The sequence below is a fragment of the Leopardus geoffroyi genome, chromosome B3 (genome assembly GCF_018350155.1).
Source record: "Leopardus geoffroyi isolate Oge1 chromosome B3, O.geoffroyi_Oge1_pat1.0, whole genome shotgun sequence".
NCBI lineage: Eukaryota > Metazoa > Chordata > Mammalia > Carnivora > Felidae > Leopardus > Leopardus geoffroyi.
In genome coordinates, this window is record NC_059337.1 from 121097317 (window position 1) to 121119588 (window position 22272).

The 22272-nt window shown below is 49.1% G+C and overlaps 1 protein-coding gene across 5 annotated transcripts in view; it reads left to right on the plus strand.

Annotated features, from left to right (window-relative positions):
* Window positions 1–22272, plus strand: part of IFT43 (intraflagellar transport 43) — an 82845-nt gene that overhangs the window by 36623 nt on the left and 23950 nt on the right. For all 5 annotated transcript variants that reach the window (XM_045451605.1, XM_045451607.1, XM_045451604.1 and 2 more), the window contains exon 4: window positions 22166–22198. In XM_045451605.1, coding sequence (XP_045307561.1) covers window positions 22166–22198 — 33 coding nt within the window. The remainder of the gene's footprint in view (window positions 1–22165; window positions 22199–22272) is intronic.

The window sequence follows — 22272 nt, forward strand, 5'->3', positions numbered from 1 at the left end:
AGGAATTCCATGGGACCTGGGATCACTACCTTTCCCTTCTCCCGGCACCACAGTCACAGCCGTGCCGAAGATTCCATCTTGGAGCCAGGCTGTCCTGGGCTCTGAAGTTGCCTGAGGTGGGGCCCTCATGGCCTGTGGGTCGCTGACTTGGCCATGGAGAACAGAGCTGAACAAGAGGAAACCAGACTTGGTAAAGAGAGGAAGGAAAGGTAAAGTGATTAAGTTTTGTCTCAAAGTGTCTGTTTTTGGGTTTGTCCCTGCATTGATCTGCAAGGGAATGAGGCAAGTAATGGCCCCTCAGGGACTTTCAGGACTTTGCTCTCAATGTCAGCCGTCATTTTCAATCACCCTCTCCCTCCCAGCCATTAATTTTGGCCCAGGATCATGGGGACTTGTCCATCTATCACTCCTAATTGACACTAAATGATCTGTCAGTTTATTGATGAACGGCAGGAGTGGAATTGTCACAATATATTTTACTTTCTAACAACTCCTCCTGACAATTTTACCTTGTCCATCTCACTCTCCTCACATAAATCTCCATTGGCCGCTCATTCCTTCTCCTGGGCTGTTCTGGTGCCAGCCCTTCCACACCATCTGCACGCGTCAAGGACATCAAGATGGCGGGAGAACAGCCGAGTGCTGGTCCTGAGGTTGCCCCCTTCCCTCCTCCTTCCCTCCCTCTCTCTCTCTCTCTCTCTCTCTCCCTCTCTCTCTCTCTCTCTCTCTCTCTCTTTTTAATGGCATAGATGTTCCAAGAATACTAAAGGGCTTCTGTCCTCTCTCTCTCTGTGTCATTGCCATACCGGAGTCTCTCTACCTTCGTGTTAGCAGGGAATAGTTCATTCTTATTAGGCTACAAAAGTGTGAAAGGCAAAAAACTCAGAGCTGCCGGGCATCTAGGTCTATAAGCACAGTTGCAAACACGTTTTGTCCTCTCACACCAGCATCGTAACAGGCTTTCTAGTCCCACAGAAGTCAGTTTCTTAGCCTGGAGGGTAGGTTAGCTGGAATTTCACCACTGGTGTGCCCTGGGCTGCACTGGGAGCACAGGTGTGCCCAGATGCTTGTGCTCTGCCTCTGGGCCAGACCCAGAGTTGCCAGGGCCCCGAGGCTGGTCACTTGTAACCATGAGCAGTCTTGTCTGTCACCTCAGGTTTCCACTAAAATGACGGTTTTAAGTGTTTTTTTTTTTTAATGTTTATTTATTTTTGAGAGGGAGGGAGGGAGGGGTGGGGGACAGAGGATCCAAAGCAGGCTCTGTGCTGACAGCAGCGAGCCTGATGCAGGGCTGGAACCCACAAACCATGAGATCATGACCTGAGCCAAAGTCAGATGCTTAACGGACTGAGCCACCCAGGCACCCCGAGTTTTAAGTATTTTAAGTTTTGAGAAAGATGAAGGAAATATATATATATATATATATATATATATATATGTATGTATGTATATCCACGTACACACACACACACACACATATATATATAGTACTGGGTTTTATGTCGATATATGTATATGGATGTATATATGATGTAGTTATTTAGTCTTGAGAAGGTACACATACGGGTGTGAAAAATCTTTTATCGTCTACGAGGTCAAGGATGATTAGAGAAGCTTGACAACATAGAAAGAATGTCATTGTTTCCCCTCCCTCCTTCCTCTCCTGCTGCAGGTAATTTTTATTAACTGATAAGGACTGTTTTTGTTTATTAACTGCCATCCCATTATCATGTTTTTCGAAATTCAAAATCATTCCTTAATGCCATCTCATATACTCAGATATTTCCATTGTCTCAAAGATGTTGTTTTACAGTTGGATTGTAAGAAGGCAAATCAAGGCCTACACCTTATATCTAGTTACCAGATGTCTTTAGTCTTCCTTGCATTCTGCGACATGCCCCCCACCTCCCTTTTATCCCCCATGCCATTGATTTTTTTGGGGGGGGCGGGGGAGACTTGTCTCATAGAATGTCCCACCTTCAGGATTTGGCTCATTGCTTCCTGCTCATGGTGTTTAGCTTGCTCCTCTGTCCTTCATGTTCCTTGTGAAGCTGATAGTTAGATCTAGATTAACTGCAGGTTAGATCCAGGCTCACTGTTTTGGCAGGAATACTTGGCAAGTGGTGCTGTGCCCACACTGCGACATCACATCCGAAGGCACGGGCAGGCATGAGAGGAGCAGGTGTGCGGGCGGTCCATGTGACACGAGGCTGCAATTGATCAGTGGGGTCAGGGGCGTGCCCCGCATTTCACATTGCCCACAAGACTCCCACCTAGAGGCCACGGTGTCCATTGGGGATCGTTGCCTAGAGCCATGATTTCAATCGAAGGATGGCAAATGGTGATTCTCCAATTTCTCCTTAACAAAACTTCTTGTTATAAAGAACTTCCTCTTGCCGATTATCTGGCTGCCTGAAGTACAGTTTATAATCCTGCCTCCTTGCTCCCTCCAATCTTTATTTCACAAAGTTTCAAACCTGTAGGAAAGTTGGAAGGGTAGTACATCAAACACTTTGCCGGGTAATGTTTTACCCCCCATGGCTCTTTCTCATTCTCTGTTTGTTTTGAGTTTTTCTCTTTTACTGAACTGTGAGAGAGCTGCAGCTGCCTCTGCCTTCGCATTAGTAGTAACTACTAAACAGTTACTTTACAAGAGACTTTTGCCTGTATTTTTTGCTTCTGAGTCTGTAGTGCTGGCACATTTAGGTGCTCAGTACACAGTTGATCGGTGAGTGAGTTTTAGACAGTAATTAAAAAGAGACCAAGTATCCCTCGGTCCACCGAAGTAAAAGATCTTAATCCTTGACCTTCAGATTTTCATCAGTAAACATAATATTGTTTATTTAGTTTTTCAAGAAAAACAAAACGGATTAGAAGTACGGAGAATTTATTTTCCACCTGCGGTCCTCAGTCACAGCAAACCCAGAATCGGTATGGCTGGACCAGGGGTCCTGGGCACCGTGGGTGAACAGTTACTTGGTTCTCGGTGAGGTCAGCCATTAGAGAAGAATGTCTACAATTGGGTGAAATCGGATGAGGCTGTCGCATATGAGGTGGTAAGAAGGGAAAGTCCTCAGTAGCGAATTGTGCACCCATTTCCAGCGGCTGTGTCCAGGGCTCAGGTGCCTTGTCCCTGGAGATGCCCACAAGAGCCCGCTGCATAGTTGTCACAAGTTTCTATCACGTGCTTTCTCCTGCATTTATGCGTCTCCTCTGTAGGGCCTGCAAAATACAGCAGATTCAGAAAAGGTAGCCTCGGGGCTCAGCAACAACAGATGGCTTAAATGTACACCGCACATTTGCTTGTTCTGTGTAGGCTCCCCGAAGAGTCATCGCTGGCTTTGCTCTCCACTTACATTCAGAGCCTGGACAGAGAGCTGATAAAGGAAGGTCTGCATACATTTCTATTGTAACTGAACTTGGAGAATTCACAGTTGTTGTTGTTTGTTCGTTTTAATGTTTTTGTCATTTTTTTCATTTTTTGAAAGACAGAGCATGAGCTGGGGAGGGGCAGAGAGAGAGGGAGACACAGAATCCGAAGCAGGCTCCAGGCTCTGAGCCATCAGCACAGAGCCCGATGCAGGGCTCAAACCCACAAACCACGAGATCGTGACCCGAGCCGAAGTTGGCTGCTTAACCGACCGAGCCACCCAGGCGCCCCTGTTTTGTTTTTTTTTTTTAATTAGAATTTAATTGCATTGTTTGTTGCTAGAAATCCAGTGTGTTCAGTAGGATGTGAAGAGGAAAGAACACCTGGACCGTGTTTGTTGAAATAACTCACCAAAAAGAAGTCTCCTCCCTGAAGTAGTGGAAAGTGTGGACTGTGCCAAGCTCACTCTATCCTGAGGCCTTTCCTGTCTTCACACACTTGTACCGTTTTGGTAGATTGCATTTGCCTTGGTGGCCGGTAGGTGGGAAGGAGCAAGAATAATGGGCAGATATGACAGGACTTAGCAGAGCTGCTCTTTCTCACTCGGCCCTGCAGCACACAGCAGTGAGGTCCTTACTAACATCCCCCTTCACACAGATTCCTGCATCTGAGTTCCTTGTATAACCCCGTGTCATCTTTTGAGACATTAGAACTCCTAGTGAGTCTTGGTTATATTTATTTTAAATACATTAGAAACATGCCTAACACAGAAGGGTAAGGAAGAATGGTAGGAAGCTACATCTCTCTTTCCCTGCCCGCGCCCCCCTCCCCGCCCCCCCCCCCCAGGCACTCAGTTTCCCTTCCTGGAGGCAGCCACTGACTGTTCCCCAGTATCCTTCCAAAGATACTCTGTGCATTTACAAAACATATAGATTAATATATCCTCTTATCCCCTCACATAAATGGTAACCTATCTCCTCTGCGTTTTTCTCTTATCATATGACAGTATTTCTTGGTGACCTTAAGAATCTCAATACAGAATAGAACCGCCTCACTTTTAAGGGCTACGTAGTACTCCAAAGTTTCCTATCTCAGTAAAAGCAATCATAAGCCGCCAATAGGGTGATATTTTCCCAGGTGGAAAGCAGACTTCCGACGTTGATTCATGTACTAGCCATCACATGACCCTTTGGAAAGTCTCATAAAGCCTGGAGGTAAGGTTCGTATAGACCCCGTGGGCTAAGGAAGAGATACGAAGCGTGGATCAGCCTTTTCCTCTTTGAGGTTCTGGGCGGGGGGGGGGGGGGGGGGGGCATTTTCGTGCACTTCCACTTAGCCTGATCCAGTGATGTTCCGTTCAGAGCAAGCAGAGATGTTCTGAGTGATAGTCGCTACAGGTTAGAGCCCTGGATGGCTCGTCTGGTGTCGCAAAACCAATTTACTTATGCAAATGACTAAATATGAAATAATTGGAATCTTGCAATTCTGTCAAGTGCCTCCCAATTGAAGGTGATGGCAGTCTGTTCCCGTAAGCCCCACGTGGAGTAGCATTTGGCCACCTCACTCCCCACTGTGAAAAGTGGAGCAGTCTCCCTGACACGTGGCCCTAATCCGTCCTCTCCCTGGAGCAGAAGTGAGTACCTGGCACCCAGGGAGGAGGGGAGGAGCACGTGCGGTGACTTGAGGTAAACCTGTTGCCTACGTTTGTGCACCAGGGGAGAGACAGCATCCAATGGCTGTTTCCAAGGGCTTGGGTCAACAGAACTGCTTCCCAGTTGCCTGTGCGACGGCCTGTAGGGAGGCCTGTGTGGCGGCCTGTGTGGCGACCTGTAGGGAGGCTTGTGTGGTGTGGTGGCCTGTAGGGAGCCCTCCCAAAAGACTACAAAGCCCAGGCCCTGATCCCCACCTCCCCTGAAGCTGCTCTCAGCTTCCTTTCAAGCCCTCAGCTTTTCTTAACAAGTCCAGCTACTGTTGAATTTTATTTTCGTAACTGAAAACCAGGAGTGGTTCTAGAGTGGGTTCTTCACATGTCCTGTGAGTGAAGGCTTTGACTTGTGGCTCTTTGTCATTTCTCATTTTGCAAAAGTACAAATTCTCCTGTGACTAGAGCTGCTCATTTCGTAGAGCTGGGGGTAGGATTGTAAAGCATGAGGGTCTCTGAAGGTCACGAAAGAAATGATAGGCCCACAGGAGTATCCCTTAGATAACAACAGCCCAAACGCCCACAGCGTCCTGTGGAGTATTCCTTTGTCTCTCTGGATTATCACCTAGTGCAGAGGTTTGAAGCTAGAAGGTTAGAGCCAGTTTCATCCCATCTCCTGTCAAATTCTAGTGCCTCTTCTTTTTTTTAATTTATTTGTTGAGAGAGCACAAGCCAGGGAGGGGCGGAGAGAGAAGGGGACAGAGGATCCAAAGCAGGCTCCGTGGTGTCTGTGCAAAGCCCAACGTGGGGATCGAACTCAGGAACTGGGAGATCATGACCTGAGCTGAAGTTGGACGCTCAACCGACTGAGCTACCCAGGTGCCCCAAATTCTAGCATCTCTAGCAGTGTTGGTGCAGGGTATGTGTGAACCCCTCCATTGCTTGGGAACTCAGTGGGAAGCATATGTTTTTACAAAGACTTTTTAAATCGTGCGAGCAAACCAAAAGCACTTTAATGACGTAAAAACTCAAACAAGACAGATAAAGCTAAATTTGCCTGAAGCCGCTATCTTGTCCAAGCCTAGTCGTCTCTCTGGAAGTAGCTACTGGTAACAGTTCCTTGCTTATTTTTTACCAATAATAGATATTCAATATATAATTGTATACAATAGATATGCTTGTGTGTGTGTGTGTGTGTGTGTGTGTGTGTGTGTGTGTGTATTTTTTTAGCATAAATAGGATCATGCTAAGGGTGTTGTGCTCCTAAATTTTTTTCATTTTTCACCTAACAGCACATCTGGAAATCTTTTAGTCCAGGTAGATTTTCTTTATTTTTCTAACTGCTACATTACTATCCTGTGGTATGGATGCACTATTCCTCTGTTAGTGGGCATTTAGGTTGTTTCTAATTTATATGCCATTATCAACCCCCTGATTTCTTATTTATTTATTTATTTATTTATTTATTTATTTTTAACATTTATTTATTTTTGAGAGACAGAGCACGAGGGGGGGGTGGGGCAGAGAGAGAGGGAGACCCAGAATCCGAAGCAGGCTCCAGGCTCTGACCTGTCAGCACAGAGCCCAGCTCGAGGCTTGAACTCACAAACCGTGAGATCATGACCTGAACTGAAGTCGGACGCTCAACCGACTGAGCCACCCAGGCGCTCCAACCCCCTGATTTCTTGTCAACAACTCGTCTTTAGGAAATTTGTAGCCTCACCCTCTGATCCGGATTCTGCCTTCCGGGGCCCCACTGCAGAACCTGTGTATGGGTAGCCCACATATCTTGCCCACCCTCCTTGTTGAATGGATGAGACACACACACTATTTATTGTGGCTTTTGTCCTGGGCACTGTCCTAAGCATAGTTGTTTTGCTTTATCTTCAAAACAACCTCAGGAGCTGATACTTTTATTATCCTAGCTTACAGATGAGGAAATAGAAGTTCAGAAAAGTTAAATAACTTGCTCAAAGTCACATGGCTCGTAAGGAACCAGCCAGGACTTGAACCCAGGTGAGTCTGACTGCGGAGTCATGCTCTTGTTCTCTGTGTCTCGCTTCCTTCCTTTTTTATGCCCTTGGCTCCTGATAGCGTGCCTTTGCACGTGGTAGACCCCCAGCAGACGTTCCCCGAGGGCTGTTTGGACATAGCTCCAGCGTGTTCAGCCCGTGGGAAGAATGGCAGGGAGTGAATGCTTGCCCTTAACCTCCTCTGGCCTACCTGTGTGCAGAGCGGAGCTCCGGCCAGCCGCCTGGCCCTGGGAAGGTGAGTACGGAGGATGCAGCCTGCACTTAGGGGCACGAGCCAAGGCCGTGCCAGTCCTGCCATTAAAAGGCCTAATTAGGCTGGTCATTAAGTTCAATTAGGCATTGGAAATGATCATTCCTTCTAACCCTGCGGTGCCCTCCAAGAACTGGATCCATTCCCAGGCAGCCAGCTTGAGAGCCGGCTCTAGTTACCGGTGCGCCCAGCAGCCCCGCCCCTGGTGTCGGGCCCGTGACTCCCCTTCGAGGCTGAGGGCAGAGTAATCTAGGAGGCCTTCAGCCCAGAGCAGGGTGCTCCAAGTACATGTCAAATATGGTCAGGTGTCTGCCTTGGTGGCCATTTTCTGAGCTTATTCTGGTCACCCTCCTTTCTTAGGGCCACCCTTTCGCCATGCGCCTGTTAGGAGTCGGGACCTCTGCCTGTGTCCTGGTCCCCTTCTCCCACCCACTCGCCATGTCAACCTAAGGCCAGTCGTGTGGACTCTTGGGGCGGAGGCTCCCCTGAGGGGTTTGAACTACATGATCCCAGAATTCCCTTTTCAGCACTGGAGTTTGATTCTAGGAAATCCCAAATAGATAAGCCTTGGCATGTACGAGATTTCTCCTCACTGAGCCCTGAACCGAGAGCAAGGAGGAGAGGGCCAGTGTAAGCCTGTCCCACTAGCTCAGCACGCTGGGGCCCTGTCTCTTCAGCAGAGTGGTCTCCCGGGCCCTCCAGAACTCAGAAAGTATGTTTAAACTTCTGAAATCTGCTTTCTAGATGGCTACTTGAAACCTTTTAGTTTGGGAATCATTCCTTGAAATGAAACTGCTAACAAGCACGGAGGCGGGGGCAGGCCTTCCAGGCACAGGGGCCGGGTGTATGCGGACTGAATGTCCACAATCGGTCTGGAGTGAACAGAACTGGCTGGCGACAGCCCAGGGTTTGCCTAGAGAAGGAGATGGCAGCAGATGGTGAGGTAGAAAATGGGCTGGAGCACAGGACCTTGAGCTCCAGCACATGGGAGAACAGGGAGCCGCTGAAGTGTTGACAGGTATGTGACCAGTGGTGCGAGGGACACAGCACACCTCTTCGGAATGCCTTGTTGATGTGGCATGAGCTTGGGGTATTTGCAGGGGTAAAAAGACACCCATTTCTCCCTATGCGGAGTCATCTTCTTAAAGGTTGTCTTAGCTCCATTCTCGATGGCAGAATGTTGTCATTTTAGACCAGACAAAGGCATAGAGAGAGTCTACTCACCTTTTGTCCCCAAGTTTGGTGGCTTTTTTCCCCAGCAGACTTTGGGGACGTTGCTCCTTCCTATTCTGAGAGTGCATTACTCTTGTATCTGACTCAAATGCTTGCTTTCTCTTAAGAGAACTTAACTAAATCTGATTGTGTGAGGTTGGTTTTTCCACAGAATCTGTGTTCCTTCTCAATTAGGATGACTTCTCATTTGCCACTGGATGTGCTGTGTTTGTTGAGGCTGCATTTTTATCTGCAAGCCACAGGGAACCCCACTAGCAGAGGCTTAAACAGAAAGCAATTTGTGTCAGAAAACAAGAGGTCCAGGCTTCACAATCCTGGGCTGGTGTGGCAGTTCGGTGGTAATGACATGGACGGAACCCTTTCCATCATCCTGCCCACCATCCTTCACACATGGGCCTTCGTCATTGTGTTCATGCCTCATGGTTGTATGATGGCTGCTGTATCTCCAGCTCTCACGTCTGTTTTCCAGGTAGGAAGAAGAGAGAATGACATGGAGGTGAGGGTGAAGGCTGGTGAAGGGTGAAGGAGGTGAGGGCTCTTTCTTAGTGGGAATTTGTTTTTTGGAGGAAAGGAAATAGGATCTGCTTTCCAGGGATGGCCGCATCTTTCTCATTGGTCAGAAATGTGGTGTATGCCCGCCCCTCAGTGTGGAGTAGGCTGGGGAATTGAATGTCTTTAGTTGGGCTCATTGCTGCCCCAAGCAAAATTGGGGTTTGAATCCAGAGGAAAGGACTTGTTTTCTGTGGTCAACCCCATCAAATGGAGCTACAGAAGTCACTGGGTGAGACCGTCCTACCATAAGGAATATATTGTGCGATATGAATTTTTTTAATGTTTATTTATTTTTGAGAGAGAGAGAGAGACAGACAGACAGACAGACAGAGACAGAGCATGAGCAGGGTAGGGGCAGAGAGAAAGGGAGACACAGAATCTGAAGGAGGCTCCGGACTCTGAACTGTCAGCACAAAGCCCAGTGTGGGGCTTGAACTCATTAACCACAAGATCATGATCTGAGCTGAAGTCAGCCACTTAACCAACTGAGCCACCCAGGAGCCCCAAGAATGTATTGTGTGATATGGAGGGTCAAGTGTGCTAAGGAGCATAGAAACAATTTCCCCTAATTCTAGAAGCTCCCCAGCAGTGGAGAATCCCTTCAAAAGGATTTGAAAGCCAGCAAAAGTTGCATTTTAGACAGGGATAATGAAGGAAGGGAACCAAGAGGCAGAGAAAGTGAAGCAAGAGACAGGAAACACGAGAAGGGTGCCTGCTGAAAAGCCTGGAGGCTGACACTGGAGGCGAAGTTAATGTCATTGTAGCGGGCAGTGTCCAGCTGGCGGACAGGCCTGGGAGCCAGGCAAAATGTTTCCCGTTTGGAGGTGGGAGGTACCAGGCCAGGCAGTGAGGGAGGGCCGCTGGGTGTGTCCGCTGAGGGCTCCAGGCAAGTCAGCAAGGGGTAGCAGGTGCAGGGGCAACAAGGGATCTAGAAGCAAAAAGCCTGAAGCAACTAAGCTGGGCAGCCAGCCAGCACCCACCTCGGGGCTGGGGCTCAGCGGTAGGACCAAGGAGGAGAAGGACAACATGTCGAGCATGGGCAGCATAGGGAGTAGAGACTGGGGTCAGAATAATAACATAGTAATAATAACAGTAGTCACGATAGTAATGGGGGCAGCAGCCACTGTTCAGAGTACTTCCCGTGTGCCATGTACTACACTAAATGCTTGGCATGGATTATAAGCTCATTTGATTCTTTTTTTTTTTTAATTTTTTTGTTTTAATGTTTATTTATTTTTGAGAGAGACAGACACAGAATGCGAGTGGGTTGGGACAGAGAGAGAGGGAGACACAGAATCCGAAGCAGGCTCCAGGCTCCGAGCTGTCAGCACCAGAGCCCGACGCGGGGCTCGAACTCACAAGCTGCGAGATCATGACCTGGGCTGAAGTCGGACACTCAACCGACTGAGCCACCCAGGCGCCCCAGCTCATTTGATTCTTAAGAACAACCCTGTGAAGCAGAATGTGGTGTTACCAATTTTGTGGTTTTTTAGTGGCTGGCGTAAGGGCACACACCTAGTGAATGGTAAAACTCTGCTTTGAACCCCCAGACTCCAGAGCCCTGCTCAGCCACTGGTTTTAAGCCAGTGTTCAAATCAGGGCCCCAGATCAGAGCTCAGCACTCACACGTAAGCTGGCTGGCTGGCTGGCTGGGTCCCAGGTGGTTGAGCCCAGGGCTGCGAGTCCCCTGGGACCCGGAGAACAAAGGGCTACTTTCTGAGAAGCCCGATTTGGAGGTTTGGAGAGTTCAATACGAGATACCTCTTTCCAGCTGCTTGGAGGGAAAGGAAGTAGAAAGGAGTCAGTGAGCAGGAAGAAACCAATGGGAATGTTAAGAGGGGGTTAACTGTTCAGAAGAGGGGGGTAAAGGGAAAGTAAAAGTGCCCTGTGTGATTGGGAAGGTAGTGGCTGCTTTGACAAGCCCTAAGGGAAGACTGCAGTGGGAAATGTACTAAGTTCTGAAGTAGGAGGGGAGCTTGTGTTTATTGTCCCTGAAAATGATTGACTAAAAGAAAGAGATTTTCCCTTCTTCCATCCCTCCCTTCCTCCCTCCCTCCCTCCCTTTCTCCCTTCCTTCCTTCCTACCTTCCTTCCTTTTTTATTTTTTTCTTGCCATGTTGACATTGGGATCTGCACACCAGCACATCCCAGTAATTGAAATTTGGGGACCCGATAAGCCAGTTGCAGGGAAGGTGGTCAGACTAGGGAATGAATGGTGTAAATGGGGAACAGGGAGGGTGGGGCCAGGACGGGGAGAGGCAGGGTCAGTGTCATTCACAGAGCCAGGGAGGGACCTGAGAAGTCATGGCCCCTTCATGTTACAGATGGAGACAGTGAGGCCTGGGGTTGGTGAAGCGACTCAGGTGTAAAATCTCAGAGTTAGAGAAGCCCTTACATGTCACCTTGGCCTGCTGCCCAAGGTCATACAGCTAATTAGTGTAATAGGAGGTGCCTCTCATTCTACAGCCATGCCCGTCCACAAAGCTCCCGTGCATGCATTTATCAAGTTCACGGAAAGGCCAGGCACTATAGTATTTGTGCAATAGCTCTGTTAGCATGAAATTGCCTTTGCCGCAATCCTCTGGGACCCTTACAGAAATGCAGTGTTGATTGTATGAAACAATCTGATTGAACAGAAAAACTTTCAGAGAAAAAAGTTATGGACCCCCAAGCCAGCCAGTCCCCTGAGGGGCACTCGCAGCTCTGCAGCTTGAGCAGGGAAACGCCAGGAGGAGGTGACTAGGGACGCCAGGCACTGGTTAAAATTCCCCTGACATCAATGAAGTGATCTCCTTGTCCTCCCTGTCATGGATTCAGTCTCTCAAAAATGAAGTGCATGTGTGAACGTCATACCTAGCCCTTCCCTTTTCTTTTCAGTTCTTTGTGGAGAAACAACCAAGAACAGTCTTGGTGCAGAAGCAGCAGCTTGGGCATCCGTGGGTATGAATATATGCACGGAGTACAACCCCGTCACACGATCTAGGTTTTTTCCTGGTCTGTTGTGTGTGCCAGGGATTTTGCTTTTTGACCCATTCTTCTCTCACCACAGCTGGTCACCAGTGGCTATACTGGGCTCTCCTGGTTTCGTTGGAGAGGCCATGTTTAGAAGCGCCAGGGTGTTCTTGGCTCACCTATAGCAGGAGGGCACCGGGGTGGGTGCTGAGCCTTCCAGGAAGCTGCCCCACACGGTGGCCCTGCACTGCCTCGATGGCCTGGCATACCGATGGCCAGCTGGAAGAGGGTCCCCTGTAATGGCATGTGCCACCTTCTCTTGGAGCACCTCATCACTTGGCTGAGTCTGAATGTATTCATGGGGCTTTGGGGACCACAGGATATAACAGAGGGGCAGAGAAAACAGTGGGGAAGTGGCTGGAAGGGAATGTTTAAAGGTCGCTCCATTACAGAGCGGAAAATTCTCTCCAGGAGAAGCAAAAGACGCAGCCCATTCAGTGATTTAAAATGGGCTGAAATCCAGATTTCCAGAAACACCGGTAAAAGTTTGCCCCCGACTTGTGGACCCATGATCGCCTCTTGTTTCAGCCCCCGCGCCCTGTGCTGTTTTGCTCTCCGCCCTCCCAGTCCCACCTCCCAGGCACTGCGTGCGGCTGCACAGTCACTCTTTGCCACTAGCCTCCGGTCCCTCCGGTCAGGTCAGTGAAAGTCCCTGTTTGCAGCTCTTATATCGTTAGCACCTTTCTAACCCTGCTAATCTGCCCACCAACAGAGAAAGAATGCACTGTAGGTCAGACTTTTGGCAGACGGCGATACCCAGCTACGATAAAATAAACTCTGCGATGTTAAAAAACTCTTGTTTTTCGCGGTTAGCCTTCTGTCTGGCTGGTAAAGGTAGCTTTCCATTGAGGATGGAAAGCTTTTTCAAAAATAAGTTTACAAAAGTAGAAGTAAGGAGCCAACTTCAAATATGAAGCAGGCACAGAAAACGCACGGCTGTCGCACAACCCACGAAGGTGGCATTTGGAAATGACAGCCTGTTGGGAAGCCTGTGCAGCCGCACTTCTCCGCGACCCGCTGCCGTAGCCGGAGGGCGAACACAGCCTCACACCCCTAACCCCTTCGTGTGCCCCCGTGCCACGCGGGGTGTGAGGCGAGCCGCACTTCATTGCCACCTCCCCTCTCTTTACATTCTGGGCTTGGATAACTTGGAGGGACAAAAGGAACCCAGCAAAAATGCATATTTCCGGGCCCATGATTCCCTCCTGGTGCCTGACCGGTGCCCGTGCACATGTTTTTATAGCATCGGTACCAACACGTCTGCATGTCGGCCACCCCAGATCCCCCGCTGTCTCCCGAACACACCTGGCCCTTTCCTCCCTCCTCCCTCCTCCCTCCTCCCTCCTCCCTCCTCCCTCCTCCCTCTATTCGAATTGTGGCCTCCGGCAGGAGGAGCCTGCCTGGGGCTTTTCCACCTGCCGCAAGCCTGCTCATCTTTCAGCGGGCAGGCCCTCTGGAAAGTCTCCCCTGACTCTTGGAACTGGCGTGGCTAGTTCCATCTCTGGTGCCACCGTGACGTTTTGCTTCCGTCTACCTCACTTGTCCTGGCAAACTGGGGCCAGCAGTTGATGAGGAGTGGGAACTTTGGTTTCTGGCGCCAGCTCTGTGTCCGGCCAGTCCCAGGGCTGGAACTTCGGTTGCTCTAATAACTAACTCCTTGTCTCCGTTTCCTCCCGTAGGAGGTGCACAGGGAGGGCGGTGGTAGTTTTTCAGGCCCTGCCGCATATGTCTTCTGGAGATATTACTGTTATTTCTAGAATGTCCTTTTCTCCAGCCAGATTGTCAAATCCTGAGCAAAAGATCCCCAAATCTCAACACCTAGTCATGCCAAAAGTTACCTAGTAAGGTGTCCCAATAAAATAATGTTCGTTTGAGACACCAAAGATATGGAGTTCTCAATTCTTCCATTCTTTAGCATATTGATATCAGGCATTTACATACATTTTATATGTTCCCACAATGATTTTTCGCTATTACAACTTTCAACCTTTTTCCCTCCTGATAAATGCTCCTTTAGAATTTGAATCAGAACAAAGATGTTCTTTTGAATCTGACCAGCAGGGGGCAAACTTCACCCAGGAATTGCCTTGTAATTCACTATGCATTCAATTTGATAAGGCTTGGTAGTCCATGGACATCCGTTTTCATCTTTCTACTGAACACCTTGTGGACGATACCAGCAGAAGCTAAATATGATATAATATGACCTAAAACCCCAGAGTGCCAACATTTGAGTGCTGAGGAATTCTTGCTTGTCTTTAAAACAAGGGCGAAATACAATACCTACAAATACATGCCGGACTCCAGACACACGAATGGCAAGAACTAGGAACCGAGGGGAAAAACAGTGGGGGCTTTAACTTTCAGGAGTGATTTTGATGAGGAAAAACCTTGTGGCGAAGCAAAATTGCATGACAGATCTCTGACTTCTAGTAAGTGTTATAGGTGCAGGGACATCTTAGAGCAGAGGAACCCCAGCTGCCCAGTCGACAGCCTGATACTGAACAGACACGGTGGCCGTGATTACAGTGACGTTGTCTCCTGTGCCCAGATTTCGGTTTTCCCTGCGAAGGCTCTTTTTGTGGGTCACGGGGTTCATAAAATAGAGCCTCAGTTTCTGATGTGCTAGTGATGTATGTGATCTGGGACAAATTACCTCCCTTTTCTCATGCCTTGGTGGAATTGACCTCAGTGAAGTTTGGAGGCACTTGTGAGATTTCTACTGGACAGTGAAAAATTATGAAAGTAGAGGGGCGCCCGGGAGGCTCAGTCGGTCAAGTGCCTGACTTTGGCTCGGGTCGTGATCTCGCGGTTTGCGAGTTTGAACCCCTCATCGGGCTCACTTCTCTCAGCACCGAGCCCACCTCAGATCTTCTGTCCCCCTCTTTCTCTGTCCCTCCCCGACTCGTGCTCTCTCTCTTTCAGAAATAAATTTTTAAAAATTTAAAAATTATGAAAACAGAAAACCTCACAAGAAAATGGTATTTCGGCTTCTTTTCCTCCGGAAGAGTGATACTTTTTGAAAATGTAAGGTAGCTTTGGCTCCATTTCAGCTGGTGTCTCATTCTTGCTCTTCCCCTTGCCAAGCGTTTATGAATTTAGCCCCTGGCTGCGGACTTTCTTCTTTTCGTCATGGGAACCCTGTGGGCTACACACCATGGCTTTAACTTTTTTCTCCCAGGCAACAAGTTGCACTAGCGAACCATTTGTCCGAAGCCTTCACATCCGAATCAGAGGCCGCGGCCCTCGGGGACTAGGCTTGCAGAGGGCCTTTCCCTGGGACAGTCGGGCCTCCAGATTCCTGGCACTTTGGTCTATTTTAAGCCTGTTCTGTCTTGCAGCAGGAAGGTGAGTCTAGGGTCCAATGTGTGCTGTGGTTATTAAGAGACTTCAAGGACACTTCCCCCCATTTATCCCAGTTATGTCCCCTGCTAAAATAGGTTAACGGTGTCTAATTAACCACTGAACATTGTCATGCTGCATAAAGATAGCATCCGGGCTGTTCTCTGAGCCGTGGTACTTTATCTCCATTTAGATCTCTGCAGTATTCCATTAAACTCGAGAGAAACATTTTAACTGAGATGATGTCTACATTAGGGCTGCCTTTCACCCTTCAGCACGTAACCTGTGTAAGCAGCAGCTGAGGCCTTCTCGCTGCCGCAGCGGGGAGGACAGAGGAAACGGACTGCAGGCAGGAGGCTTTTTACATGGCAGCGTTTCCTCATCACGGAGCCCCAGAAGGAAACTAAGGCCCCAGGGTTCAGTAGCGGTCCCACGTGGCCGCGGTCACAGGATGGGCAGTGCCATCCAGCCGGTCCTCGGCTGCCCGAGTCATGCCCATCGAATGGCAGTGTGGTCTGTGAATGCCGAGAGAAAAGAACCGTATTTGAGCAAAAGAACTCAGGAAAGGAGCGTGTGTGGAGGGAAAGGTGACTTAGCTGCGTGGGGTCTCCTTTTTTGGCACGTGCAGGCTGTCCAGTTGTAAAGAAAACATACACGATAAGTCTCACAGAAGAGTTAAGGAGGCGTTAACTACCAGATCGTCAGGCCAAAATGCGGTCCTGCTGTGGTTGCAAGTGTGTGGAGGGAAATAGTCACTGGATTTGAAGCACAGTCTATGGGACAAGCGTTCCCCATCGTGTAGAACTAGCTGCATGTCCCCATTGTCGTGTAGAACTACCCGCGTGTTTCTATCGTGGAGGGGCTCAGAACTGGACTTCGGTGCCAGACGGCCCAGAGCTTGTATCCCGGCCCGACAGCTTTCTAGCTGGGTGGCCTTAGGCGAGCTACTTTACTTCTCTGAACTTGTCTCATTTGTAAAATGGAGCAAATCAAAAGAGATAATGTGATAGTTCAATAATGTTGTATCATACTACATAGAGAGAATATATAGTATTATAGGATAGTGATATATGTAAGGATAACATAATAGCATTGTGCAGCAGCCAACAAGCTCAGGAAATGTTAACTGTTGATATCATCAGTCGCCAGCCTTTCTGTGACAGGCTCGCGGGAACGGGGCCTGGGAATGGGCCTCCCCCTGAGGGGTGAAGGTCTCTGTGTGGAGCCGAGGAGAGGAAACCTGGTGTGAGTCCGAGGGAAGCAGGGCAGTAACCAGGAGGGATTGGTTGAGGGTCGGGCTGAAGACGAGGCTTTAAATGGAGGTAGGGATACCGACCAGGTATGTCTGTGTCACTCGCGGGAGAGCAGGAAGCCAGAGTGCCCTTACTCCTGTCGCCCTGTCTTCACAAGGTGGGAGGTGAAGGAGAACATTCCTGTCATTGTCCAGAGCTAAAGCTTCATTCTGCAAAATGGCCAAAGCAATCAGCCAGTGATGGAGTAGCTCTTCAAAAGAAATCTGGCATTTAATTAACTTTTCAAAGCGCTGGTTCAGCAACCTCTGTGTTCTACATTTTGAATATTGAACAAGCATCTCTAATCGGATCTGAACCGCTTCTGGGCCTGCCGAGACGAAGAGTGCCTGCTCAGGTTTCACGGGCACCATGGAATCTTGTCTGAATTTCGGGAGAGCCAGCTCAGGATCCCTCAGGAGCAGAGGCTTCAGCTATGAAGGCTTTTCCTGCCTCCCCTCAGCCTTCAGGTCAAGGCAGAGTTCATTGACACTGGTGTTAGAAGACAGCGGGCAACTCAACAGCATAAGGTGACAGGGTTTCCGTTTTGCTGCTCAGTACCTGTCGTTCAGCACACTGGCTGAAGTGAGCTTCAGGGCACTGATTCTCATACGCGTGACCGGGTCCCGTCTCTGGAAATTACTTCCTCGGGGGCCTGGGGTGAGGCCCAGCACATAGACACTGGGGAAAACAACAAAAAAACTCAGTGATTCTCTTGTGCGCCGCTGGTGGAGAGCTGTCGTGGTAAAGGATTCTTTCTAGTTCTCTGTATCCGCCTTTGCCTCCTGTAAGTGTGGCAAGTCAGGAACGGACGGTCTGCACGGTGAACGCACACAGGTGTCCGGGGGCCCGAGGGGCGTCTGAAAGCCAGCGGGTACCCGCTTTTGAAAAGGCCCGGGCCAGAGTGTTTGGAATCTAGGGTGCAAGTCAGGAGATGGGGTTTCTTGCGTCAGCCTCGTGACTGACTCGCCCCATGACTTGGACGGAGCGCACGCCTCTGTCACATAGCGTCTCTGAAACCCGCTCGAGCTCATCCCCAGAGCCGGGCTGAGCTGGCGTTAGTGTTGGCAAAGCGCGAGGTGAAGAACACTGAGGGACACTCCTCCTGTGGAAGGTGGTCGGGCTCCCACCACCACCCCCCTCCCGGCCTCCCCCTCAGGAGCCACTTCTGGAACAGAAGGCTCGTGGGCCGGGGGTGCAGCAAGAGACCAGATGCCCAGGGCACAGCCGACTACAGCCCTGTGGACGGTCTACGCTGAGGCTGGGCCCAGTCACGCTGTTTCCTCAGAAGTACGTCTGTAAGGAGGAGATGCCCCGGAACCCTCCGTCCTCTACCTCAGCCTCCACCTCCCCGCAGTCTGTGGGAGCCCAGATCCTTCTCTAGTTACCCCACCCTATGGCGCTGTGATAAACCACGGTGTTTGGGTTTTGTTGGGTTTTTTTTCTCTTTAACCTGTCACCGACAATTTAAAAATACACTTTACGTCGTGACTGGGTTTGTCTGTTTATAAAACTGGGGGGTGGGGGGGTGGGGAATGTTTATGTAATACATTCCCTTACTATTTGCAGGCTACTCTCTTTTCTGCTCTACTCTATGCTGTTAAAAAAGAAAAAGGAAAAGACCAGAAAGGCTGGCGATGATCCACTAAATTGATTTTATGACTCACGGTGGGTCATGACCTGTAGTTGGAAGATCACTGTGCTTGAATCTGTGTCCTTGTGCCTGACTCTGTCAATGTGTGACTGGAGGTGCCTTTGGGGACCAGGCAGGTAAAGTAGATCTGCGAAGTGGGTGGGGTCGTATATCAAAACAGCACCTTAAATTCTGTTACTGAGGTGCACGTACGGATTAGTTGCGTGTTCGCATTTCCGTAAAGACACGTACGCTGTCACTTCTGAGACGTTCTTCCCACTTAGCCTTCCTTTTGCTTTCTGGCTTTTGGTAGCTGCGAAGCTCCGGGAAATGCTTCTCTTGCTTCTTAAATCCTACTCTAAGAGAGCCAGCAGTGCAGACTGAATGACGAAGACACTTTTCCTGACCACCCGCCCCAACCCTGTGCTGGGAAGGGCTGGGGGTTCAGGCTCGTCACAGCCACACTTCACTTGAGTTTTCCGTAAGGGAATGCAGGCCCGGCCTCACAGGCTTTGTCTCTGAAGAACTCAGAAATCTGGATTTTTGTGCAAAATCTCCCAGTGTGGGCAACAAATTCATGTTGAAACCAACACAAAAATGAACACCAGTGTGGTCCAGACAAACTGACACGCTCCTAAGTAAGGCCAGAAAGCGCTCAGCTTCATCAAAGGCAAGGCACTCCCTGGTCCGTTCTCCAGGGCCTTGCCCAAGTTCCCACTGGCCTTTCCATCTATCCTGAGCAGAAGGCTTGCCCAGAATCTGCTATTTCAGGCAGAGAGAGTGAGAGAGAGAGAGGGAAAAAAACAAAACGAGAGAGAACGAGAGAACATGCCACCCGAGGGCATCCCCACTCTCTGTTCTTGAGGGCTCCATTCTTATTTTTATTATTTTTTTAAAGGTTTATTTATTTTTGAAAGACAGAGAGAGAGAGTGCTTGGGGTGTGGAGCAGAGAGAGAGGGAGACACAGAATCCGAAGCAGGCTCCAGGCTCTGAGCTGTCAGCACTGAGCCCGATGCGGGGCTCAAACCCACGGGCCGTGAGATCATGACCTGAGCCAAAGTCGGACGCTTAACCGACTGAGCCACCCAGGCGCCCCAAGGGCTCCATTTTGATCTTGTTCCTCCTCATGGGGTGAAATGAAATTTTGAAGGAGTCCTTGGGCCACCCTGGAGTGAGAGAGAGTAGGATGTGAACTCAGCAGCAGTTATGCTGAATGTGAAACTCCTCCCCGTTTGGATGTGGAGTGGATAAATGGCAGCTAATCAGCCTTCCCCTGAAGATTAGTGGTACCATTATTGCTTCCTTCAGACAAGATCACTGCTACTTTGGCCATGGCACGTTGCTTAGGAAGGGACGATATAATCACAACTCTTCGGGGTAATCAGACCTGCTATGTCTCTGATGTACGAAATGCAGGTGCTGGCCGGCCCGCCTGGCCTCTTTAATCACGTTGTTCTTCTCTGACCCTGTATTCAGCCAAGCCCTTCTGCTGTTGGTGACGTATTCCTGAGGCATTTGGATGGTGGGTTGTAAAGTTCAATTTCACCAGGACAATTAGAGGCAGTGGTTCTGGGGAACATACATGAGCTGAGAGTAGAGCCTTCTGTCCTCCCACACAAACAGGTGGCTTTGGTGGCTGCTAGGTGTTCTATGTTTAGGATTTTCTTGACTCAGATGAGTATTGAAAACAAATATCCTCCAGCAACAACATTGGTGGTGATGCCTTGGGCACCCGTCTGCAGTTTACCTGTGGTACCTCCCTTCCACCTTTTCTGTCCCCCGTGCCCTCCTGGCCCTCCCTGCTTGCTTAGTCTCTTTACTTTCTCTTTAAGAGTCAAAAACTACAGCCTGAGAGAGATCCCCTTAGAGTTGTTCCATCCAGTTCTTACCCATTCTCTTCTTCCCAGCAGCAGCAGCCAAAACTCTCCCCCCGTCCCCCTCTTCCTTCCTTAACAGTGCAGTTGATGTGGTCCGAATTTCATGGAAACTAACCTATTTAAAGTTGGGCTTAATTTCTAATTACACTCAGGATGGGGGTGAGGGTTGTTTGGATTTTAAGGGAATTGTGGGTTGGTTCCCATGTAGCTCCACTGGCAAGGCTAGTGGGCCCAGCACTGTTGAAGGCCTTCTCATGCATCCTGGCTCTTGGCCATTATGACGTTGCCACCACCCTGTGCCCATGTTCATCATGGTGGTTGATTTCTGACTTGCAAGAATTCATTAAAACACACCACACACACACACACACACACACACACACACACACAACCTTTGTTACTGTGGAAATTTTCGGACATACAGAAAAGTAATCAACATGTACCCAATACCCAGCTTTAATAATTGTCAACATTTTGTCAGTCTCATTTAGAAGACTTTAGATCAGTGTTTCTCACAGTGTCAGTAGTGATCAACTTACATTAGGATTATCTGGGGATTTGTTTAAAATGCATATCCTCGGGGCGCCTGGGTGGCGCAGTCGGTTAAGCGTCCGACTTCAGCCAGGTCACGATCTCGCGGTCCGTGAGTTCGAGCCCCGCGTCGGGCTCTGGGCTGATGGCTCAGAGCCTGGAGCCTGTTTCCGATTCTGTGTCTCCCTCTCTCTCTGCCCTTCCCCTGTTCATGCTCTGTCTCTCTCTGTCCCAAAAATAAATAAACATTGAAAAAAAAAATTTTAAATGCATATCCTCGAGCTCCCCTTTTCCCAGAGCAACTGATCCAGAAAGTTCTCTCTGCCAGGTCCAGTGATCTGCATGTCTAATAAGCTTCCCAGATAGTTCTTTTAAAAAAAAAAAAAAAAAAAAAAGTTTATTTCTTTGGAGAGAGAGTGTGCACGCAAGGGAGGGGCAGAGAGAGAGAGAGAATCCCAAGCAGGCTCCGAACTGTCAGCACAGAGTCCGACGCAGGGCTCAATCCCATGAACTGTGAAATCATGACCTGAGCCAAAATCAAGAGTCAGATGCTTAACTGACTGAACCACCCAGGCGTCCCTTGAGATGGTTCTTATGCACGGTGAAGTTTGAGAACCACAGCCTTAGATAAATGTCTGTATAGTTAGGCTTCCTGTTCTCATGGAATGTCTTAAGGGCACTACTTGCCCAACATAACTCACAGGATCTTCTGATTCGTCAGGTGGAGGCTACAGAAAGGCCCAGAGCCTGCAGCTCGATCTGTATAGCTGGTTCATCCATTTTTGCTCCTGGGAAGCTACACATGCTAACAACTAAAGCTCCAACTAAGACTCAAGGCCTCAATCCTAAGAAAGTGTTCTATAAGTTGGTCTGTTAATTGTTGAAAGGAGGGCACCGTATCATCTCTATCCTTTTGCGTTTTGAACTTCCTAGTCTGCCCTTAAACTCAACGATTTCAGTTGGAGTTATACTGAAATAAGCCTAGGCATCACAGGGGCGCCTGTGTGGCTCAGTTGAGCGTCTGCCTCTTGATTTTGGCTCAGTCAGTCTTGTGGTTTGTGGGTTTGAACCCCATGTCGGACTCTGCGCTGACAGTGCGGAGCCTGCTTAGGATTCTCTCTCTTTCCCTCTCTCTCTGCCCCTCCCCCGTGCTTGCTCGCGCGCTCTCTTTTTCAAAAATAAATACAAATAAAATAAAATAAAGTAAAACAGAGAAACATGACAGCGTCTATAATTCTCTCATGCGGGTTATGGGCCTTGGTCTAGAAAGAGAAATACAGATAAATAAAGCACTTGGAATATGCTAATTTGCCCTCACTTTTGAAACCCCCTCTCCTCCATACCCCACCAAGACATGAGTCTAGTGGGTTCTCACAAACCCTGTTTTTTCTGTTTTTCAGGTCAGGAAGGAGGGCTTCTGAAGAAATAGAAGAGTATGTTCCCAGCATATTCTTATGGCATCCTTTGGGGACCTTTGCTAGCCGTGCAGGCTTCGCGGGCGTCATCC